We start from the raw sequence: 22437 nt of genomic DNA on the forward strand, positions 1-22437 counted from the left end.
AACTGGGTATCAGGAGCCCTTCCTGGGCTGAACTGGGGATAAGGAGCCCTTCGTGGGCTGAACTCAGAATCAGGAGCCCTTCCTGGGCTGAACTGGGGATCAGGAGCCCTTCCTGGGCTATACTCGGGAACAGGAGCCCTTCCTGGGCTATACTCGGGAACAGGAGCCCTCAGTGGGCTAAACTCGGGAACAGGAGCCCTCCGTTGGCTAAACTTGGGAACAGGAGCCCTCCGTGGGCTAGATTCGGGGGCTGGAGCCAACACTGGAGCGAGCTCTGGGACTGGAGCCGACACTGGAGCGAGCTCTGGGGCTGCAACTCCCATGCATACTCCACAAAGGCGATAAAACGAGCGGCTACTTTCATGCCGCGGGGAGAAACACACAGTAAAACAAAAGACTTTAAAAACAAAAAACAAACATGGGGAGAAGGGGCGCCGCTTACTGTCCTGGTCCGGTATTCTGTCACGTTGCTACTGTGAGGGAGCGCTGAGCAAAGGAACGAGGAGTACATCAACAAGAAGATTTTAATTATAACCAGGGAACCAGGAAAACACACGTAGCAGATGAGGTAGACATAAACAGACATTCACAATACCGGACAACGAATGGACATAGGAGACAGGCTTATAAAGGAGCACAAATGATAAGACTAAATATACACGGCTGGAGAGAAATCAACATAATCAGAACAGGAACAGGAAGAACCAAATAAGGGCAAAAGGAAACACATGGGAAAACCAGGAAATGGAACACGAGGGGAGCAAAACACGGAATAGAGTCTGACATATATATTTTGTATTTTCAACAATGTGTATTTTCATAATAATCAAGGAAATTCACAAACAAGTTTGGACTGGAGTCAGTAAGATTATTTTGTTTTTGAAAAAAGTCTCTTATGTTCGCAAAGGCTGCATTTACTGGATACTGTAAAAAAAAAAATAAAAAAAAAACAATTGGGCTAGTGAATGTGTGATTCTGTTTGGTTGATGAAAGGTGCGCAGTTATTGTCCAGGAAATGCACAGCATGAAGTAGTTCCATTACAGTTACAAATGATTTCACCAAATAATTTCCATGATACTTTTTTTTAGGATTACTTGATGAATAGACAGCTATAATTAACAGCAGCAATTCTGAAGTATATATTTTTTATTTATTTATTTTTTTTTATTAATTAGTGACGTAACGTGACATGTGGCCAAGTATGGTGACCCATACTCGGAATTAGTGCTCTGCATTTATCCCATCCTAAGTGCACACAAACAGCAGTGAACACACACACACTGTGAACACACACCCGGAGCAGTGGGCAGCCATTTATGCTGTGGCGCCCGGGGAGCAGTTGGGGGTTCGGTGCCTTGCTCAAGGGCACCTCAGTTGTGGTATTGAAGGTGGGAGAGAGCACTGTACATTCACTCCCCCCACCTACAATCCCTGCCGGTACAAGACTCGAACCCACAACCTTTGGGTTACGAGTCCGACTCTCTAACCATTAGGCCACGACTTCCCCCCGACTTCAAATAGAAGTAGAATTTGAAAATGTACTTGAAATATAATTTTTTAATAACATTGTAAATGTCTTCACTGTCACTTTTGGTCAGTTTAATGCATCCTTACTGAATAAAAGTATTAATTTCTGTATGTATATAAAGAACTTTGACATGGGCTCTATGAATGAGACTGGCGAACATGTCTAGTCTAACGACCTTGTAAAACGACCTGTAGAAATGCTAAAACATCAATTCTTTCTAAGTTAAAGAGAAATATAATAAAATGAGACAGATTCTGAAATTGCATTTTTCTTGTCATTCTTATCTCAGATGCACATCTGTCTCTGTTTGTTGATGTTCACTGTAATGTCTCTATATCTGAAGGACCGTCATTCTGCCGTCAAAAGAGGTGAGGGAGAATCATCCCCCAGTACCAGCCCTGAAGACACCGGCCAGTGTTTCAAGGTCACCGGTGATGGTCAGGCACTGCAGGTGAGTCCTCAGCAGACACACTCTGGGAATGCAAATCTGTGCAGCACATGTACTGCATGTGTGTTTGTAACTTTTTCTCCCTTTCTGCTTTTTAAGATCACCCCTCTGCCTGGGACGCACCCCCTCCTCATGCTGGTTAATCCTAAAAGTGGCGGTCAGCAGGGAGAGAGGTAAACGTCTTTGAAGCTCAAACTGTTGCATCATAATTTTTCATATTCTCCGACCTTGTACTGCTGTAATGGTTCCAATGAGGAGGTTTGTCAAACCATCTGAAGTCAGTCGAATCTGCATAGACATGTTAAACAAAAGTCCCACTCTTTTTCTTGCTTACTGGCAGTGTCCTAAATACCATCAAAGCTAGCAGGAGACAGTAATGCTGTTTAAGGAGGAAGAATGTGGGTGTTGTTTCAGCTCTCACCACCCACCCAACGTCCTCCGGGAGACCGGTTTTAGGATTTTGTGCTGGCATCACCATAGCAACACAGTTTAAAATACCATTAATTGGCTGATTATCCTCCATTATTAGACATGTGCTCAAACAGGGCAGTTATGGGGATAACTGCCCTGGCCCCAAAAAAGAAAGGCCATTTTGGTGGTTCTTTGATGCAAACAAAGGAACAGAGTGCTCACCGTTGAATCATACTGTACCGAGTGTATTTTTCCACCATATTCACCCTGAGTAGCGTACTGAAAGCTCATTGGTCGGGCTTGACACTTGACTGCGTTCTTTTGTTCTTCGCATAGGGAATGAATGAATTCTTCAGTGTTGATAAGTGCTCAAATAATCATCCCCACATAAAAGCATAGCTTGTGACGCACCTCAAACTAACAGCCTGTCTTATTTCTCTCTCACTCTTATTTCTCTTCCTCTCTCTGTGTCTTTGCATACTAAAGGGGCAGAGTAGCTAACAGAGTTAGAAGTGAAGGACATTGCAGAGTCCTCAATAATCATTTTATTGCTTCAAGGTTATTGAGGGGCACTGCTGCAACAGTGTGTAACCTGTGTATGTGTTTTTCTGTCCTGCTTGATTTCATTGATTCCGAGGTTTGTGTGGCCTTTTATGATAAAGGAATGATGACGTTTTAAGAATATCATTCCTCCATATGTTTGTCTATCTGTCTTTTCAAGGAACAGTTCAACCAAAAAAACAGTCTGTCATCATTTACTCATTTCCAACATTAGAGCTGCAATGAACAATCTGTTGATTATTTCTTTGATTAATTGGGGTGGGCATCGCATCGCAATTCTCTCATGATCTCTTATGAAGGTACCAAGAAGTCTATCTGTCTTTTCAAGGAACAGTTCAACCAAATAAACAGTCATCATTTACTCATTTCCAACATTAGAGCTGCAATGAACAATCTGTTGATTATTTCTTTGATTAATTGGGGTGGGCATCGCATCGCAATTCTCTCATGATCTCTTATGAAGGTACCAAGAAGAGATAGGATGCATGTCAAGATTTTCTATCCATAATAACATATATGATATTTTATAGTGGTTTTTTTTTTCTTTGATTGTCACCTCCGTACTTAATAATTTTGTACAGATTGACCAGGATATTCTTCAGAAATTAAACCTTTGTGTTCAATGAAAGAAGGAAAGTCATTTGGGCTTGGAATGACAAGAGGGTTGGTAAATGATGGCAGAATTGTTATTTTTGGTTGAATTATCCCTTTAAGCCTTTTATCATATTGTGAAGTTCACAGTGATTATGTTTAAAAATGTCATTCCTCTATCTGTCTTTTAATGCTTTTCTGTTCTCATCTGTCTTCATCAGGGTGCTGCGGAAATTCCAGTACCTGCTTAACCCCAGACAGGTGTACAGTCTGGATCGAGGAGGACCCATGGCGGGGTAAGACTATTAAAAGCCACCATCAAATTTCAAGGGAGATGTGTGCGCATAAAACATTTTTTGAGTCATGACAGGGAATTGCTCAAAAACAGTTTGACATTCTCACTGTTGTTTTGTTCTGGCATGGCTCCCTCTCTCTCTTATCTTTTTGCTTCTACAAACCTGCAATAAAGTGAGCCAACCTGCAATCAACTAGTCTGAGAGAGGAACCACTTGCAAAGTGGAGCTGACTTTGAGAGACCTACAAGACATTTACTATGACTCAAGCAGCCCCCTGCTGAGTAAATGTATTAATTCAAGCGCTGAATGTTCCTCTGAGCCTGTCAGTCACGACGAGGCTTCCTCTATAAGCGACTACATTTTACTAAAGCCTCTACCCATGCACCCCACCTGTCTTTAACAATAGACCAACTCAGGGTCATCCAAATCAGTTTCAACAGTAGCATAGCAGTGAAATCTGACAATGTCACTGTAAGAGGTTCATATTTAAATATTATTTTATGAGCGCCAAATTGGCATATACTCCATACATAGTATCATAGGTTTGAATTAAAATGTTTTAATAGAAATAAATGCAAATGAGACCATTGTAGGCAATATGTTAAGAAGAACAGTGTTAGTATTATTTTATACTACTACGCTATTTATACTTTGAAATGACTTTAAATTTTTATAATTTTATAATTTTTAGGTTTTTTTATTTCTATTTAGATTTAATCTTTTTATTTTCCTTTTTAGTAATTTTAGTGCTTTTGAACTTAAACTCATTTCAGTTGTCAAGGCTATATTCCTATTTTTCATGTGTTTTTCATCAAATTTTTATATTTGATTTTATTTTGATTAACAAAGCATTTTTTGCAGTAGTTTGTCCATACAGTGGATGAGTAGCACAGAAATAGTTTTAGTTAATAATAACAACATTGATATAGAGCAGTATATTTAGGATGGCACAGATTAGATCATTTGACCTCGGAAGAACTTGATGAGAAATCATCTTAACATCTTAAACCAGTCTAAGTTGATTTGCTGGTCTAAATTGTTCTCCCAGCATGGTCAGATTGGTCCGTTAGCTGGTTTAGGGAGGTTTTGGCTAGCTTTAGGCTGCCACTAGCTGGTCATGCAGCTAAAACTTGCTTGGCTTGACCGAAAGACCAGCATAAACCAGTTTACAGTAGGCTGGTTTAAGGTTTTTTTCCATCATGAATTTTACGTTCATATTAAAGTTGGCAAATCTGAGCACAGTTTGAGACATTAAGATCTTTTCTGGGCTTATTTCTCAAGAGAAACATCTGAGAAGCAGAAGACATTTATCTAACAGTTTAGATTTTAAAGAGATTTCATTTGTGTTTTTTATTTGCTGAGCTCTCACTTCCACTTTAGTGTACTACTATTATGCAGTTACACATTCTACAAACCCACTCAAAACGCATGAGTACATTCTGTTCAGCATCCGGCGGTTGTGCAACAGTGATTCTCATTCAGGAAAAAGAAGAGAGAGAGAGAAGTACAGAACAAAAGCTAAGCAATGGTCGTTTCGCGGGAAAGCAGGCTAACCTTCCGTCCCAGATCCCCCTCCCACCACACAGTGTTCTGTAGTCACAACTGGAGCACTGCTCATCTTGAAGAGACCACTCAGAGAGAGAGAGAGAGAGAGATTGTGTGACATTGCTGATTTCACTCATGGAGAACAATTTGGACATATATTAAATGTTCTTTCTTAAGCACTTCGATAATTTATAAGCATGTAGATCAAGCAGCCTTTTTAGATATGATGTTTTTAATGTGTCCTGTTAATGACTGTGCCATTGCTTGTGGTAACAGCTCTTCATTAATACAGAGAATTATTCTGAAAGAAAAAGCAACCAAAATTCAGTCAAACATTATACATTTATAATAGGGGGGAAAAGCAACTAAATAAATACACTACTGATCAAAAGTTAAGGGTCAGTAAGATTTTTTTAATTAAGAAATTTGGTTTAGGATACATGAAATTTGTCAAATGTGACAGTAAAGGCATTTATAATGTTACAAAATATTTCTGTTTTTAAAAAATGCAGTTCTTTTGAACATTCAATTTGTAAATGAATCCGGGGGGGGGGGGACATAAGCATTACAAAGTCCTACTGACCCCAAAGTTTTGAACAGTATACTATTTAATAAAAAGTAAATAAACAGTACTGTTTAAATTGTATTCCTTACCGCTGTTTGATTTAGATTTTTTAATTCACTTTATTTGAACATAAATCTACTTATTTTTCTATACTGCTCTTACACTGCTGTTTTAGCTTTCTAATATTCTGGTTTATTTGCCTAAAAATTAAATTTATGTCATTTATTCACTTTCATGTCATTCTGAAGCTCTCAGACTTTATTCCCTTTGTTGAACACAAAGGAAGATATTTTGAAGAATGTTGGTAATCAAAAAGTTTTGGTGTACTGTTTAAATTGTATTCCTTACCGCTGTTTGATTTAGATTTTTGAATTCACTTTATTTGAACATAAATCTACTTATTTTTCTATACTGCTCTTACACTGCTGTTTTAGCTTTCTAATATTCTGATTTATTTGCCTAAAAATTAAATTTATGTCATTTATTCACTTTCATGTCATTCTGAAGCTCTCAGACTTTATTCCCTTTGTTGAACACAAAGGAAGATATTTTGAAGAATGTTGGTAATCAAAAAGTTTTGGTGATTATTGACTTCGATTTTATGGATTGTATGTGTTCCACAGAAGAATCTCATAGGTTTGAATCTACATGAAGGCGAGTAAATGATTATAGAATCAATTGATTGTGTCGCTCTGGATGGATCTAAGCATTTGCTAAATGAATAAATGTAAATATAATGCTGTGTATCATCAGTACAGCTTCACTATTAACGCTGCAGATGGATTATCTGAGAACAAACCACTTTAATTGGGTTATATTCTCATCTGATCTTTCTTTTTTTTTTCAATCTCCTGGTCATTTCATTTTAAAATTGCCAAACTGATGATTGACACTCAGGGGTCTGAGTGGAGATCCAAAGATGGAGAGATGAAAATAGACAAGTGTGCTCTTTTGCTCAGTGTCTGCGCAGAAGAGGCCACTCTTGCAGCTTTATATGGAAAAACACATAGATTGCTCAAGTATCTGTTCTCTGTTGCCCATGTCATTGGAGAAGGAATTGTTTACGCAAACCGCATTTCTACAACAGCAGCCTACGTTGCCATTTCAAACAGACCGGCACTGGTACATTACAAATTTATCTGGAACAGAGCTCATTTAGTCAGACTGAAACACGATTCCAGCTCAAGCCTGTCCAGAACCACACAGCCATGTTCCACTTGTGTTACTCAGCTATTGAACTTCAGTGGACATCCATGTCGAGGATGTTGTTGTTGTCGATATAGTTTGAGAATTTTCATAGCACTACAGCAATAAACCTGAGAAGGTATGAAAAACTGAGAACTGCTTGATTGACTTGTTTTCATGGTAAACGTAGTGGCACATTTACTCTCCTCTTTTGCTCTTGTCCTGTATACATAAAACATGCTGCAGTGTCAGAGCCTATCAAAAGAGGTTACACAGTATAAATTTTTCACACATTTGTGTGACTGCTTTGCTTGCGTGTGACACTCAGTGCTATAGCAGATCCCACATGTGTCTATATGCAGGATATGTTCCCCAGTCACCCATGTGCTGCAGTATATGCTCCTGACCAGCAGAGGGTGATATCTTCTTCAGCCTCTGTCCTGCTTATATATTGAGTGCTTGTCTCACAGCTCTAGGCCAGTTCACAAACAAATAAAAAGTGAACAAAGTTTTGGGACTCAAACTTTAGCAGTCAAAAGTGTAGAAACAATGTGCCAAAAAGGCTTCAGTTTAGATGTTTTGGCGTCTCAATGGGTTGACTTCCAGAGTTTTTCTCCCATGACACTGAATTAAAACAACACAAATCTTCTGTAACATCCTTCAGATCAACCATAAAGCACTGAATAGTAAACTGTACATTGCCACTGGGGAATAGTGTGAATGCTGTAGATTGGTGGGTAGGTTTGCTTTACTGCAGTGTAGTCACTCCACAGGATCACTTTAATTATAGGACCAAGGAAAGCTTTCACGCAAATACATGAAAGGCACCATCTCATTGTTTTTATGTCTCCCAGGCTCAACTTTTTTCGAGACGTGCCCAATTTCCACGTGCTGGCCTGTGGAGGCGATGGATCAGTGGGGTGGATTTTGGACTGTATTGGTGAGTACAGATCAGCAATCAGTGTTTTCCAGAGCTGTAATAATTAACACTGTTACATGGACTTAATAGACCATCAGCCTAATGTAGAAGTTTATATGGTACATGCATAAGTATCATGAACTCGCTTTGGGATTTCTCACACGACAGTATTTCAGCTGCTCTGTACAGAAAATAAAATGATTTCTTGTTTGCTAAATATCACTTTCATCTTTCAAGATTAGTTTTTAATGATATGAGCAAAGAAAACACCTTCATTTGAGATACAGATCTTATACTGACCGTCTAGTTTGATTGCACTTTATATTTCCTGCTATTTTGCATCTGCATTTCCCCTAGGAGATCAATAAAGCATGTCAACCAATTCATCGACAAAGATTTGAACATTAGGACATCCTTCCATGTGGTACTTGACTCTTATTTAAGGCACATATAATTGTAACGTTTAACCGTCAGAAAGATTGTTCACAAATCATTGTTTCTAGGAAGCGCATTGACTCATCTGTGACCTCTTTCATACGAGTGAATGCAGATATAATGGCCTGTCTTTCCCCCTCCTGACAGCCGTATTGATGTTAATGGACGGGCGCTGGAGAGGAACCTGTGTGGGCGGTGGTAGATATCGCCGCTAAGTGCTGATTTAGAATCAACTTGGTCTCCAAACCTTTGGCTCGAAATTGCAACTGGCTGACAGTACTGAAACCTGAACTTAGATCAGAAGCGATGTGCTCTTTATCCCTTTAGAGACTCTTTAGCCTGGCAAATTGAGGAGGACAGGGACGCATGTGGGAGTTTGTCCTCCTAACAGCCCTAAAGTGATGATATAGGAGCAGCTTTTGAATGAGAGCCGCTCTGTGATCAGTCCTTGCTTGTTGTTCACCCACACGAGTTTGACTGGTATTAGAAAATGTCTGCTGCCGACGATTACTCAGAGAGCCCCTGCGGTTAGACAGTACATCACGCCATATGGACCAGCACTGAAAACAACGTCCCCGCAGTCCCTGTGCACATAGCAATGAGCCACACAGGGACCATCAGCGTGAAGACAGAAAGATACAGTTCATCATGTTGCCTCTCTTCGGCAGATAGCACACACTGCTGTGTGTCTCAGAACAAGAGAAACAAACAAAATGTATTGTGAATTATTGTGAGGAATGATACACATTGATGTATGAAGCACAAGCCAATGCTGTATGCCTAACTTCAGTGCCTTTTAAAGGAGAAGTAAGATCAGGGTCCAGTTGCATAAACATAGCCACTATGTTATGACTGTGTCTTAAGAACTTGTTTGACCAACTATTAGTTAGCCAAGAGGTAAGCAGACTTAATTTTTTGATTCAAATTAGACCATTCTCCTTTTTTATAACTGACTTCAAAAAGTTATGACCAGTCTTGAAGAAAAAAAATTTGACGACTAACTTTTTAAGACTAGTCGAAGCGTTTTATGCAACCGACCCCAGGGTCTTCAACCAAGTCAACGAATTTAAAAAAATAGTGTAATATATATTCCATATTAGTGCATTTAGGCCGTTCACATGTCGCGCCTAAAAACGCGTGGAAAATGCTAGGCGCGCCGCTTTCTGCTTTTTTCCAAAGCATTCGGGCACTTGCACTCCGGAGGCGTCTGCCGTTGCTAAGCAACCATGACCTGCGCTCTCCATGAAGACGCGGAAGTTTCAGCAAAGGATAAATGGATTTGCAGCACTAAAAATCGCTTGCAGTAACTCTGCTACTAAATTTATTTAAAAATGGCTATCCCTGTACAGCTATGATCAGCTGTTCCTTCATCTTGGCTGAGCTTTCAATGATGTTACGGGAAAGGATGAAGCTGATTGGTTGGTTCTTGTCACATGACCCACGGTGCGCTTGCGGCATTCTGAAAAGTTGAAATGTTTTTATCTCGATGCGGCACGGACGCGCCTGGAAAAAATGAGCACCACGTCGCTTCCATTATGAGCGTGCCTGAGTTTGAAATAACGAACTTGAGCGCGCAAAAGCAGTGTTGCCAACTTCTTTCAATGTAAAGTAGTTAAAGCCAGTTTGAAAAGTCGCTAAATGTCGCTAGATGACATCATACGCTAATTAGCATATTCATGACGTCATCGCGTCCTATTTCCTTTTACATTTGTTTGTCTCTCTGTGACTAAATTTTAATTTAGTCAAATTCTCAATAAAACTGTTTTCATTTATATATTTTACTGTTTCTGTTGTCAGACAACAGGATAAATATGAAATAGTGACTGAAACATGGCCCTTTAAGACTAAATATTAACCAGCTATCCCTTCCAAGATGTTTATATGCACAAAAATCCTGATTTATAATTGAGCCGTCGTCTGATGAAATCAAATACACATAAGATAAAACAAGACAAAGACAATTCCTGTGCTGTGATTTCGGCTATATTTGCATGTAAAATTAGAGAAGCAACATAATATCTGTTTTAACTGAAAGCGCCGCTCATCTCAGCCTCTCTCTGAACACAACAGACGCAGAGAAAGAGGTGTGTGCGCACTGGGAAAGCAAGATCTCGCGCTCGTGCGGCAGTAACATTGAGTCATAGAGACTCGGTAAGGTTTGTTTAAGAAGTCGCTAGATTTGTCGCTAAGTCGCTTTTTTGGAAAAAAAGTCGCTAGGGGGGTCTGAAAAGTCGCTAAATCTAGCGACAAAGTCACTAAGTTGGCAACACTGCGCAAAAGACGCGATGTGTGAACTTTACCGTTTGAAAAAAAAAGTTTTTAAGAAATTACTTATAATCAGCAAGGATGCATTAAATTGATCAAAAGTAGTTTTACAAAAGATATCTGTTTCCAATAAATGCTGTTCTTTTGAATTTTCTATTCATTGAAGAATCCTGAAAGCAGTACAACTGTAGTCAACATTGATGGCACCAAATCATCATTTTGATATGATCATGTGACACTTGAAGACTGGAGTAATGGCTGCTGAAAATTTAGCCTTGCCATCACAGGAATAAATTACGTTTTATAATATGTTAAAATAGAAATGATATTTTAAATTGTAATAATATTTCACAATATTACTGTATTTTTAATTAAATAAAAGTAGCCTTGATGAGCATAAGAGATTTCTTTCAAAACCTCAAACTTTTGAACATTATTGTACATACATGCAAATCCATTAAATATAATCATAATTTATGTCCAAGTTAAATATGTGCTTTAAATTTATTTTTACTTACAGTAATATATTTTAATGTGGGTTGAAAATATTTTGAAACAAATTTATCTTTTTGAGGTATAAAGGTATAATGCATATTTACATTTTTTTCCACAAAAAATGAAATAATTAAAAAAAATTCTAATTAAAAGGATAATGACCCCCCTTTTTGTTTTCTAACACTCCCCCATGTTCCATTATTAAGCCAAACAAATAGTCCCACCCCAAATATACAGTGAAATGTTGAGCCAGTGTTGCTATATCAGGCCGCTGTGCAATGTTTTGAGCACCACAGAGCCCCATTGTTTACACTTTTCAAGGAACTCTGCACATTAAACTGGAATAATAGAGAGTGTTTTAACATGAAAATGACACACAGCAGCTTTAACAGCTCTCTTTGTTTCTCAACAGATAAGGCCAATTTTGCTCGGCATCCGCCTGTTGCAATCCTGCCGCTGGGTACCGGGAATGACCTCGCTCGCTGTCTGCGCTGGGGTGGAGGTGAGGAATAAATAAGAGACTGTCCACCAGCAGTTGGAGGAAATTACTAAAGGCCTTTGAAATGAAACTTAAAGGGCTTTCCTTCATGGAACCACTCGGGATTAGGCTTTGAATTCTTTGAATCTGAACGCAATCCCGTATAAACCCTTCAAAAGGATTTTGAGACTGCTTTCTTTTAAACATTTCCACGCACACCCCCCAACAGAAGGTCAGACTGTAATGATCAAACTTGATCGTAGTTAGCTGAATGCTCCAGTCACATGAATGAAAGAGCAAGATTTGTTGAGACCACACTTGAATTCAGGAATTTGATACTGTAATCTTCATCATACAGATGACCGTGACAAGCACTTGCCCAGTTAAACCAATTTCAGTAAAAACCTGAAGGGATAGTCCATCCAAAAAAGGAAAATTCTCTCATCATTTGTCTTCAGCGCAAAAGGAGAACTCTTGATTAATGTACTGGGCCAGTTTGACCAAACAGTTGCTGGTAGCCATTGACTTCTATACCAGCAACCAGCATTCTTTTTTAGTGTTCAGCAGAGTAAAGAAACTCATAAAGGTAAGGAACAACTTGAGGTTGAGTAAATGGCGACACAGTTTTCATTTTTGGGTGAACTATCCCATTAAACTTATTTATCTTAGTTAGATACCAAGGCAACTTTTCTCATTTAAAATAAGCTGAGCTTTTTCAGCTGTATTTACATAATTATGTATATTTCATTTTATTTTAGCTATATTACCAAAAATATTTTTCAGTAGTTTTAGTTAATAACAACACTGTTAAGAGGTGTTAGAGGCATTTTTAACAAGAGATAAATAAACTATTCTTTGAGTATATATAGACTTGCCAGTCATTTGCCAACAAGAGACCTGCACTGTTTCATTCCTGTGTGATTACATATGCTTGTCCTTGATTAGATATGTGGGTTTATTCAGTAGTTATGATGGAATGATATGCATCAGTGAGCCTGCATCTGCTTTTAAGGCAGGTGTGGATGGCCTTGTACAAGCTGCTGAATTAATTGGCCTCGTATTAGTGCTTCCTGTGTGAGCATGTGTGTGGTTTGTGCAAAAAGGTAAGGTTTTGCATAAATGCCTTCTTAATTTCATTTGGATGGTAGGCTGTTTTTTTTTTCTCCATGCGAGTTGATTGACTTTGAAACACGTGTAGCACCTGTAGTCAGTGCAGAGGTGCCATGTGAGCATCCGTTCATGTAACGTTCACCTGGAAGCGTCTGCATGTCTGGTTCAGAAAGGCAGAGTGAGCACCTGGGTGTCATCACACATGTGATATTTTACTCCTTGGGTTGCCAGGCGGGAGCCAGGACCCCCCTGACTCACAGCATGTCGGCCATCGTTAAGAGATGCCGCTTCTTATGATGGCAACATAATAAGTAGAGTCTGTATCCTGCCCATTACAATTAGGAAGTAATTGCAGTTCGATCACCTCAGGGAACCTTTCTAAGGATCCCTTCATGTCATTTGGAAGGGTTGCCAGGCATTGACAAAATCCTCTCAGGTCATGGTGTTCATCCCCTTGATGTAATGCAGTAGACAATTTGAATTAGTCTTTTTTTTAATGTACACTTTCATTCAAAAGTTTGGGATTAGTAAGATTTGGAGTCTCTTATGCTCAAGGCTGTATTTATTTGATCAAAAATACAGAAAAAACAGTAATATTGTGAAATATTTTTGCAGTTTCTAATATGGGTTTGCTATTTTAATATACTTTAAAATATAATTTATTTCTGTGATCCAGTTTTCAGTGTCACATGATCCTTCAGAAATCATTCTAATATGCTGATTTATTATCAGCGTTGAAACTGATTTGCTGCTTAATATTTTTTTTGGAACCTATGATACATTTTTCTTTGATTCTTTGATTAATGAAAAGTTATAAAGAACAGCATTTATTCAAAATAGAAATATTTTCTAACAATGTAAGTCTTTACTATCACTTTTTATCCATTTAACATATCATTACTGAAAAAAAAAAGTACTTTTAAAAAATTTTACATTAAAATTTACTGACCCCAAACGTTTGAATAGTAGTGTATATTGTAACACAAATTCTATTTTCTATTTTGAATAAACACTGTTCTTTTTATCTTTTTATTTATCAAAGAATCCTGAAAAAAGTATCACAGGTCCCAAAAAAATATTAAGCAGCACAACAGTTTCAACACTGATAATAAATCAGCATGATTTCTGAAGGATCATGTGACACTGAAGACTGGAGAAATGGCGGATGAAAATTCAGCACTGCATCACAGAAATAAATGATATTTTAAAGTATATTAAATAGGGCTGGGTGTCGATTCAGATGTCCCGATTCGATTCGATTTCGATACGCAAGCTCTCGATTCGATTCTCGATTTTTTTGATTACATTCAGTGATTATAGTTTTAATACAAATGCTATTGATATTTCTAAAAAATTAACAGTAAACATCAGTTTACAAATGGTGAATTAATAAATGGAGTAAAGTATATTTTTAAGTATATTAAAATAGAAAACGGTTGTTTTAAATTGCAGCAATATTTCACAAAATTATTTTTTTTTCTGTATTTTTGATCAAATAGATACAGCCTTGATGAGCATAAGAAACTTCTTTAAAAGCATTAAAATCTTACTGATCCCAAACTTTTGAACGGTAGTGTAAACATACAAAACAAAATTTGAATGTTGTGGTCCTCAAACAGCCATTACCCTCCTCTTATTCAGCAATATAAAATGAATGAATAATGAAGTTACAAATCTATCCACACAAAACAAATGACAACCAATATGCTTAAAAGAAAAGCATAGAAGGATTTCTAGGGCTAAATTATTATAAAATTATTTTCATACATTTTCTGCCCATTTTACAGAAACAGTATTTAAAGAATAATGTTTTATGAAAAACATTGGTCATTCTCATCTCAATCTTATAGTTTTGATTAGAATACATCACATCTTGTTTTAGCACACCTGAAGCTCAAATTTCTGAAAATTTGGTATACATATATAGTCAGAACTTCTGTAGTACTCTCCATTGGAAATGAATAAACTTGTCGTTTGTCAAAGAAAAGGCTGCTTTATACTGTCACAGCATTGTGTTACTTAGGCAAGTTTAATCATTCGATCTTGCTGTGCTGAAGTTTTAATTAAGCCATGTTATCCTTGGATTTGAGATAATGCGAGTCTTTCATTGTCACAAGTAGAACAAAAGTTGAATTGTGCTTGTTTTATTCTTCTTTTCTATGTGTAGACACTTGCACACTCTTGTTCATAGATAAAGAGAAGCTTTTGTGCTTTTCTTCATGTGTGAGGCTGCAACAGTAACAACATCCACACATCAGTTCACGTCTTTATATGTTATGTAGGTTCATGCAGTGTCTGTGTTGTGATTGACAGGCTATGAAGGAGGCAGTCTGGTCAAGTTCCTCAGGGATATCGAGCACAGCACCGAAGTGTTGCTTGACCGCTGGAACATCGACATTGTCCCTGACGATAAGGAGGAGAAGGGCGACCCTGTGCCCTACAGCATAGTGAACAACTACTTCTCCATTGGAGTGGTGAGAACATACTACACTTTTACACAAATGCTTACAGCTCAGAGAGACTCAACATCAGAACTCCTGAAAGAGCCGTTATATTAAACCTCCTCCTTCTATCCACACTCATTCATCAGACGAAATCTCTTACTCCCCATTATGAGAGTGTACTTTTACCAAAGCCTAAGGCTAAACTGCTCTTTAAAGTAATTTGTGATTAATTAAACATTGTTTTCTCATGTAGCATTAGAATTCATTATAATTGTCAGGGGAACAACAACATGTTCCAACTTTGCTGATGTGATTTACTGTGTCTGAAAGAGTGTCATGCCTGTGACTCTGTGTATTATTGCACAGAATTCTCCTTCTCACACACAGTTGCTTAGCAACCCTCTTCTGTTCAAATGTTATATCCCATGTTGTTGCTATAATCAAGCACTTATTATCAGAGCAGTTAAATGTCGATTCAATGTTTGTTTGTTTTTGACAAAAAAAATCTTCCTTTCACAGAGTAGTTACATAATCTTTTCTACTTCTTTTTATATACCAACTTGTGGGGCAGATTATATAACAAATAAATAAGTGGTTTTTGCCAGATGGATAGATGGTCACTTTCTATTACTGTAATAAGTTACTGACGTAGAAGTTGCTGAAAAGATCCCAAATAAAATGAGAGGAAAACAAAATTCAAAGATGCAGGAGTGAATGCCAATGAGGTTATTTGCAGATCGGGCTGAATTTCTGTTCTTTCGCTGGCACAGTCTGGCCACACAGGGGCCAGGTGAGTCTCCGTGAGCCTGTCGTCCTCCCCTTGTTTAGCTAATGATTAATTTCTGTCCTGGTTTTAGAACCCCTCACTATAAATAGTAAGTCTGCTTTCATTTCTGAAAAATGTCCAATATTCTATTATAATCAGCCAAATCCCAGGTGTGTTGGATGACTGCTGTTTTATCTCGCTGAAATGTGCCAAGTAGTCAGGCCACATTTAGAATGGCCAGAAATAGTGATGCGACCTGAAACAGGCCACCTGACCTGGTTGAAATGGGTGTGAAGAGTGGCAGGAGGCACATATAAGCTTTTACGCAAGGTGGCATGGAGGAATGCGCCACTTCGTGGCTGTTATGTAACTCGGCTTAGTGTCCCGCTGTCTCTGTGTTCATCAGCCAATGACATGGACCACATAAGAGTTATTGTTGTAGAAGCCTTAAAAAAATTGTTGTTGGATTGTGCAAATAATACATCTAGCATTCTAGCTCTATAGGATATATAATGCATATGTAATGATTAGCAGACTTCAGTACCTTATACTTCATGTACATGAATGTTTTTGAAAGAAGTCTCTTATGCTCACTTTTTATTTGATCAAAAATACAGTAAAACCTGTAGTATTATAAAATATTGTTAGAATTTAAAAGAAATGTTTTCTATTTTGATATATTTTAAAATGTAATTTATTCCTGTGACTTATTTACCTATTTATGATAAATAATATGCTCTAAAATAATTAAGTTTGTGTGGTCACACTTTAGTTTAAGGTCCAATTCTTGCTATTAACAAACCATTGGCTACCACTTTTGCCTCAATAAACTTCTAATTTGCTGCTTATTCATAGTTAGTAAGGCACTTGTTAAGTTTAGGTATTGGGTAGGATTAAGGATGTAGAATATGGTCATGAAGAATATGTGCTTTATTAGTACTAATGAACAGCCAATATGTTAATAACAGGCATGCTAATAAGCAACTAGTTTATAGTGAGAATTGGTCCCTATACTAAAGAGTTACCATTTGTGTCAATTCAAATACAGAAACACTGCAAAGACGCAGCTGTTTGTTCTGGTCAGGTTTGTGTCAGCCCATCTGATGATACAGTGTGGTGGTTTGAAGAGGCTGGGTAACGTGAAGGAGTGCTGACTGTGAATGGACAATGGCCTATACTGTGAACCCTGAGTCTTGTGATGGGGGTGGACTGACTGTGCCATGTGGGTCCTTGTGTGGCTTGGCACTAATGCTACTTCTCACAAGACAGCAATATATTATAAACTGTCTGGTGAGTTGGATATTTTGTAAGTTGTAGTCTCTTTTTTGGATTTAAAAAATACAGAGAAAACTAAAAGATAGACAGTTGTAGGTTAAAGGGTTAATTCACTAAAAGAATTAAACATTCTGTCATCATTTAATCACTCTCATGTTGTTCCAAACCTGTATGACTTTGTATTTTAAAATATTTCGAGAAATGTGCCCATACAATAAAAGTCAGTGGGATCCAATGTAGTTTGGACCCAAACATTATTCAAAATATCTTCTTTTGTGTTCTGCAATTGAAAAAAAAAGTGATACAGGTTTGAAACATGAGGGTGAGTAAATGATGACAGTGTATTCATTTTTGATTGAACTATCCCTTTAATATCTCTAAAAAGTGTAAACATCCAGACATTGCTGTAATTACGTTTGGTGGTGCTAGTGGCTTCTGCTTTAAACTATTTCAGATATGAAACTCTGTCATATCATAACTGACTGTTCATGAATGAATGATAGCAGTACAGTACCTAATAATGCATGCTTTGATGGATGCAGTTGATTGGATTTCAGTATGATGGACTGTTCTGAGGATGCAGGCAATATTGTAGGGGGCCTTTGGTGTCTGAAATCACGATGCTGTGGTGTATGGTGCAGTGTGGCATGGCACTGGAGAACAGGGACAGGGTGCTGCGAGTCCAGGAGGACAGGACAGATGGCTCCGCATTGGGCGCCACTGACACCTGAGTAAAGCAGTGCCATGACTCATGCACTGATGTAATCATTAGTAATGCTGTTTCAGCCTTCAACATTTTGCAGTCACTATCCATAGAGGTTGCCATGGCGTTTGTGGTTTTCAGGCCGCCATCACCAGGGTTATGTATTTCATCATTTGTGACATTCAGAGAGCTCATTTTCTCTTTAGCTAACTAATATCCATGTGGAAAGAAATAATATAGGGATAGTTCAACCAAAAATGAAGCATTAACTCATCCTGATGCTGTTCCAGATCTATATGACTTTCTTTTTTTGTGGAACACAAACAGATTTTTTGAAACATCAACTGTCTCTTTGAGTCCACATAATGCTAACTAAGGAACCGTCAAAGTTGACGTTTCAAAAATCACACTTACTGGACAAGATTTAAGCACATTGTGAAACTTTTGTGAGAAGTGACAATCCTCTGTGCTTACGCATCACTATATGTGACATTATGTCATGCTAATGTTGTATGATATACCAGTACTAAAAAGGTATTGTGATACCCTGTCTTTAAAAATGGTACTCATGTGCTATCACACACCCAATGCTCGTGCACTGAAAGCCGCCTCTCTCAGACAGCATAAGTTATCGCAAATTCAGATCTTTCACCATTTATTGCACTTTAACGGACAAGTATAAAAACAATTATGCTCGTCTTATGAGTGAACTGAATGTAAACAGTTGGAAAAAAAACGCATGTGTATCAATAAATTACATCAGTCCAGTTTTTAAAGTGACAGCAGGCTAATATTCCGGCTGCTGTCTGTATCAATAATCTTAATCAAAAAACAAAAGAAAAAGAGAAAATCATGCACTGATCTTGACTGACTAAATTTAATAGCTTTAAAAAGTATCAGTGTATGAATGTTTAATTCATACAATTAAGACTATGCAGTGCTTTACTTTTTCATTTTGATTACTTTGTTCAATGTCTGTTTTATCTCTTACTTGAATACAACTGTTAAATAGTCCTGCTGTACCTAAAACACTGTTTATTTAATTTATCTATTTTTTTTGTTGTTTTATTGTATTTATTCTTTTGTTTGTTTCTTGCATCTCTGTTAATTAGGGCTGCCCTCTAATAGTCGGCTAACCATTAGTTGACAAGAAGAGGCTTTGTCGACCAAAATTAGTCGCTTAGTCGCAGAAAAAAAATCCACAGGAAGTGGCGTAGTCACGCAATCCGTGAAGGGCAGATCGTTAATGGCTGGTCAATGGAAATATAGTACATCAGGCAGGACATCCAAACGCTCACCTATCATTCATCGACCTCCAATATGGCTTTTCATCTGAAAGATGTATGTAGTAGCAACTTAACATGGCCGCTCAATCTAATGTTAACCTAGAGAAACGTGTGCTATTCAAGTGTCTGTGTGGAGTGTGGAAGTGGAAGTGTAGTGAAAGTAGCTCACTGCATGACAGATGGAGGCGCCGGTGCGCTCACTTGCTCTTAAAATACTCCGTCATTTTTGCTCATACAGATAAGAGTAATACATCTTTCGAATCTGTAAACACTCTAAGTTTATTTGTGTGCACTCACAAAAACAACAAAACATTGCAAATTTTTTTGCGTGCGCTTCAGCGCTTATTAGGCTATAGGTAATTAAAGGCTCATTATTATGATTTATATGGTTTATTAATAAACGTGCGATTAATAGTTGACTAATGCTTAAAATGAACGACTACTAGTCGACCAGAAAAATCTTTAGTCGAGGGCAGCCCTACTGTTATTATTAATAATAACAGTAATACAAAGATAAAAATAACAAAAATGACTGTATCATGATATAAACACACTGGTCAAGTGAGAGCTTTTTTAAATTAATAGATAAAATAATGAACTATAATTTCCATGAGGGTCATCTATAATTTAATTACTTTTCCTGTTGCTTTATGTTTTTGTTATAGTATCGGTTCAGTAGTAGTATCGAGATATTTTAGTCAGGTATCTTATTGAAGTAAACATTTGATATTGTGACGACACTACAGTGTGTTGGCGTTTATCTAAAGTGTGAACTCTTGAACCTGCATTTGACAGTTTCCTGGAAGCAATTGTTTATAGTTTAAAAATGTAAAATATTAGTATTTTTCTAACACATACTTACAGTTTTGCTTTAGAATGGATTAATCAGCTTGGGTTGTATAGATTATGTCATGTTAGCTTTGTGTGGTTTTTGAAGCATCAACTTTGAGAGATATACCCATACTGAATTTCTGAGTGTGGATGCAGGAGGGAAGATACTGATGTGGAGAAAAAAATCACAGGTTAGACATAATTATCTTTTATATAAATATCTAAAAATTAAATAGAAGTTGTTCACATTTATTTTTATGTTTTTAAGATACAGAATGTTATTCACATTATTCATCTATTGTGTTTTTGATTATATGTGTCTGCAATGAAAAACACATTCCTTTTGCCTTCTGCAACAAATGCAATAAGGTGCTAACATACAACACGCACAAGTCTGGCACTTGAGATCCAAAGCGGACTGGAACTAAAAATCTGCATCGACCACTTCCTCTCTGCTGCGGGCAGGAGCGGGACAGAATCTTGCAAAAGTGGGACTGAAAAATTCATCCCACACAGACCTTCTATTCTGTAGCTCACCTAGTAGAGCTTGATTCTAGCAATTTCAAGGTCTTGGGGTTTGATTTCTAGGGAACAAATTAAATAAATCAAAATGATCTACCAAATAAATGCATTATTAATTGCAGTGGTGCTGTTTGCTGTCTAATCCTATCTAATCACTGAAGAGCTCAAATCTGAGCACAGACAAGCTGCAAACATACAAATGTTTTAGGAAAATGTGCACTAGTTGGGCAGCTATCATTGACATGAATGAAAACACTTTCTCCAGGTATGATAGACTTCTTTATATGAACCTTCACCCCAAACAGTACCAGTTGATAGTGGAGGGCAGTGCTTTACATCCATGAGAATCTGATTTCTGAGACATCTTAGCATGGCATTGCAATCCTGCTATGTGATCCAGTTCACCCTGGAAAGAATCCTCAGGAGGAATTAAGGACAGCAAACACACCTCGTCAGCAACCATTTAAGACGTCTCTCCATGTACACCTCTCGGCTTGGGAGATGAAATCGAACCACCTCTCTTGACATCAACAACTTATCTGTGTGAGCCTTCACCCTCCTTTTGGTGATGGTGTTTGGAGAACTGCCCTGCTGCCATCATGTTCTCACTGGTGTGGTATCATGCACACCTTCATCTCCAGTGACACATTCAGTTCTGCTCTGGGACAGCAGTACGAGTTATTATGCTTCGTTTTGAAGACACACTGTCCAACTCATTTTTAAATAGTCTTTCTGCTAATTAAGATTACATTTGAGAATATTTCCTTTGTGTTTCAATGGACCCTTTCACAGACTGTAATGATGCATTTCCACAGTTATTAACCCTGTAAAATCTAGTAATACACTGACTGAGGGAGTGACAGCAAATTTGACATCTTTCTCTCTTCTGACCAACATAATCTATTTTTAGAAATGCTTAATGCCATTTTGGATTTTTCCTTTTGCTATTAGGGCAAATGGGAGCACAAAAAGTATATAGTTTATAGTTTTGTTCGCCACTAAAGAAGTTTAGTTAGGTAAACTTCTAGTGTTGAACGATAAATGCAACAAATTGCCCCAGTTGGTCAGAAAAGTTAAATGTGCTATCACTCACTCAGCCGTTGTATTGCAAACACTCACTTATTAGATTTATGGTGTGAAAAACTGTAGAAATGTTGTCAAACTACTGCTTCTGAGAACTTCAGAAATGTGAAAGGGGTCTATTCTGTCATATTGTAATATAGCTGTGCTCATGACGGTTCAATAGGTAGCTAATCGAACAACTGTTTGATTTATTCAACCTTTCAACCTTATCTATGTGATAAGAGTTTATTTTAGAGCCTGTCAGTCTGTATATGTGTGTGTGTGTTTGTGCGTGTTGCATGTGTGTGTGTTTGGAGGGGTATAATACTGGCACGGACTGAAGGTCAGGGGAAGTATCAGTGACAGGAAGTGTTTGGCTGCCAGAATCAGACCAGGTTACCACCATAATGAATGGCCGTGCTGAGTGACACCTGGCCAGTCTTAAAGATAGAAGGAAAACAGGACACACCTCTCCATTCACCTCACACATGCGCTCTAGAGATGCATTTGTACAGTATTCACATGATTCACTCCCACTCTTATGTGGACTTTACCACAAACACATCCACAAACACATCCCGTTCTCACCATAAGTCCCATATGCACGTGCTCACGGCCATGCTGACAGGAGCACAGATGGGCACTGACTCAGTACAGTGCTACAATAACCCGGTGTGGACACACCAATCACGGTGACCTGAATATCACCTCGCTT

At 37.9% G+C, this 22437-nt stretch overlaps 1 protein-coding gene across 2 annotated transcripts in view; it reads left to right on the forward strand.

The window, feature by feature from the left end:
• Nucleotides 1–22437, forward strand: part of LOC107672245 (diacylglycerol kinase beta-like) — a 118391-nt gene that overhangs the window by 53344 nt on the left and 42610 nt on the right. For both annotated transcript variants that reach the window (XM_016465725.1, XM_016466471.1), the window contains 6 exons: nt 1873–1980; nt 2077–2150; nt 3762–3836; nt 7986–8071; nt 11658–11747; nt 15147–15307. In XM_016465725.1, the coding sequence (XP_016321211.1) occupies nt 1873–1980; nt 2077–2150; nt 3762–3836; nt 7986–8071; nt 11658–11747; nt 15147–15307 (594 nt within the window). The remainder of the gene's footprint in view (nt 1–1872; nt 1981–2076; nt 2151–3761; nt 3837–7985; nt 8072–11657; nt 11748–15146; nt 15308–22437) is intronic.

Source organism: Sinocyclocheilus anshuiensis, unplaced genomic scaffold (assembly GCF_001515605.1).
Source record: "Sinocyclocheilus anshuiensis isolate Anshui unplaced genomic scaffold, SAMN03320099.WGS_v1.1 scaffold277, whole genome shotgun sequence".
Classification (NCBI taxonomy): Eukaryota; Metazoa; Chordata; class Actinopteri; order Cypriniformes; family Cyprinidae; genus Sinocyclocheilus; species Sinocyclocheilus anshuiensis.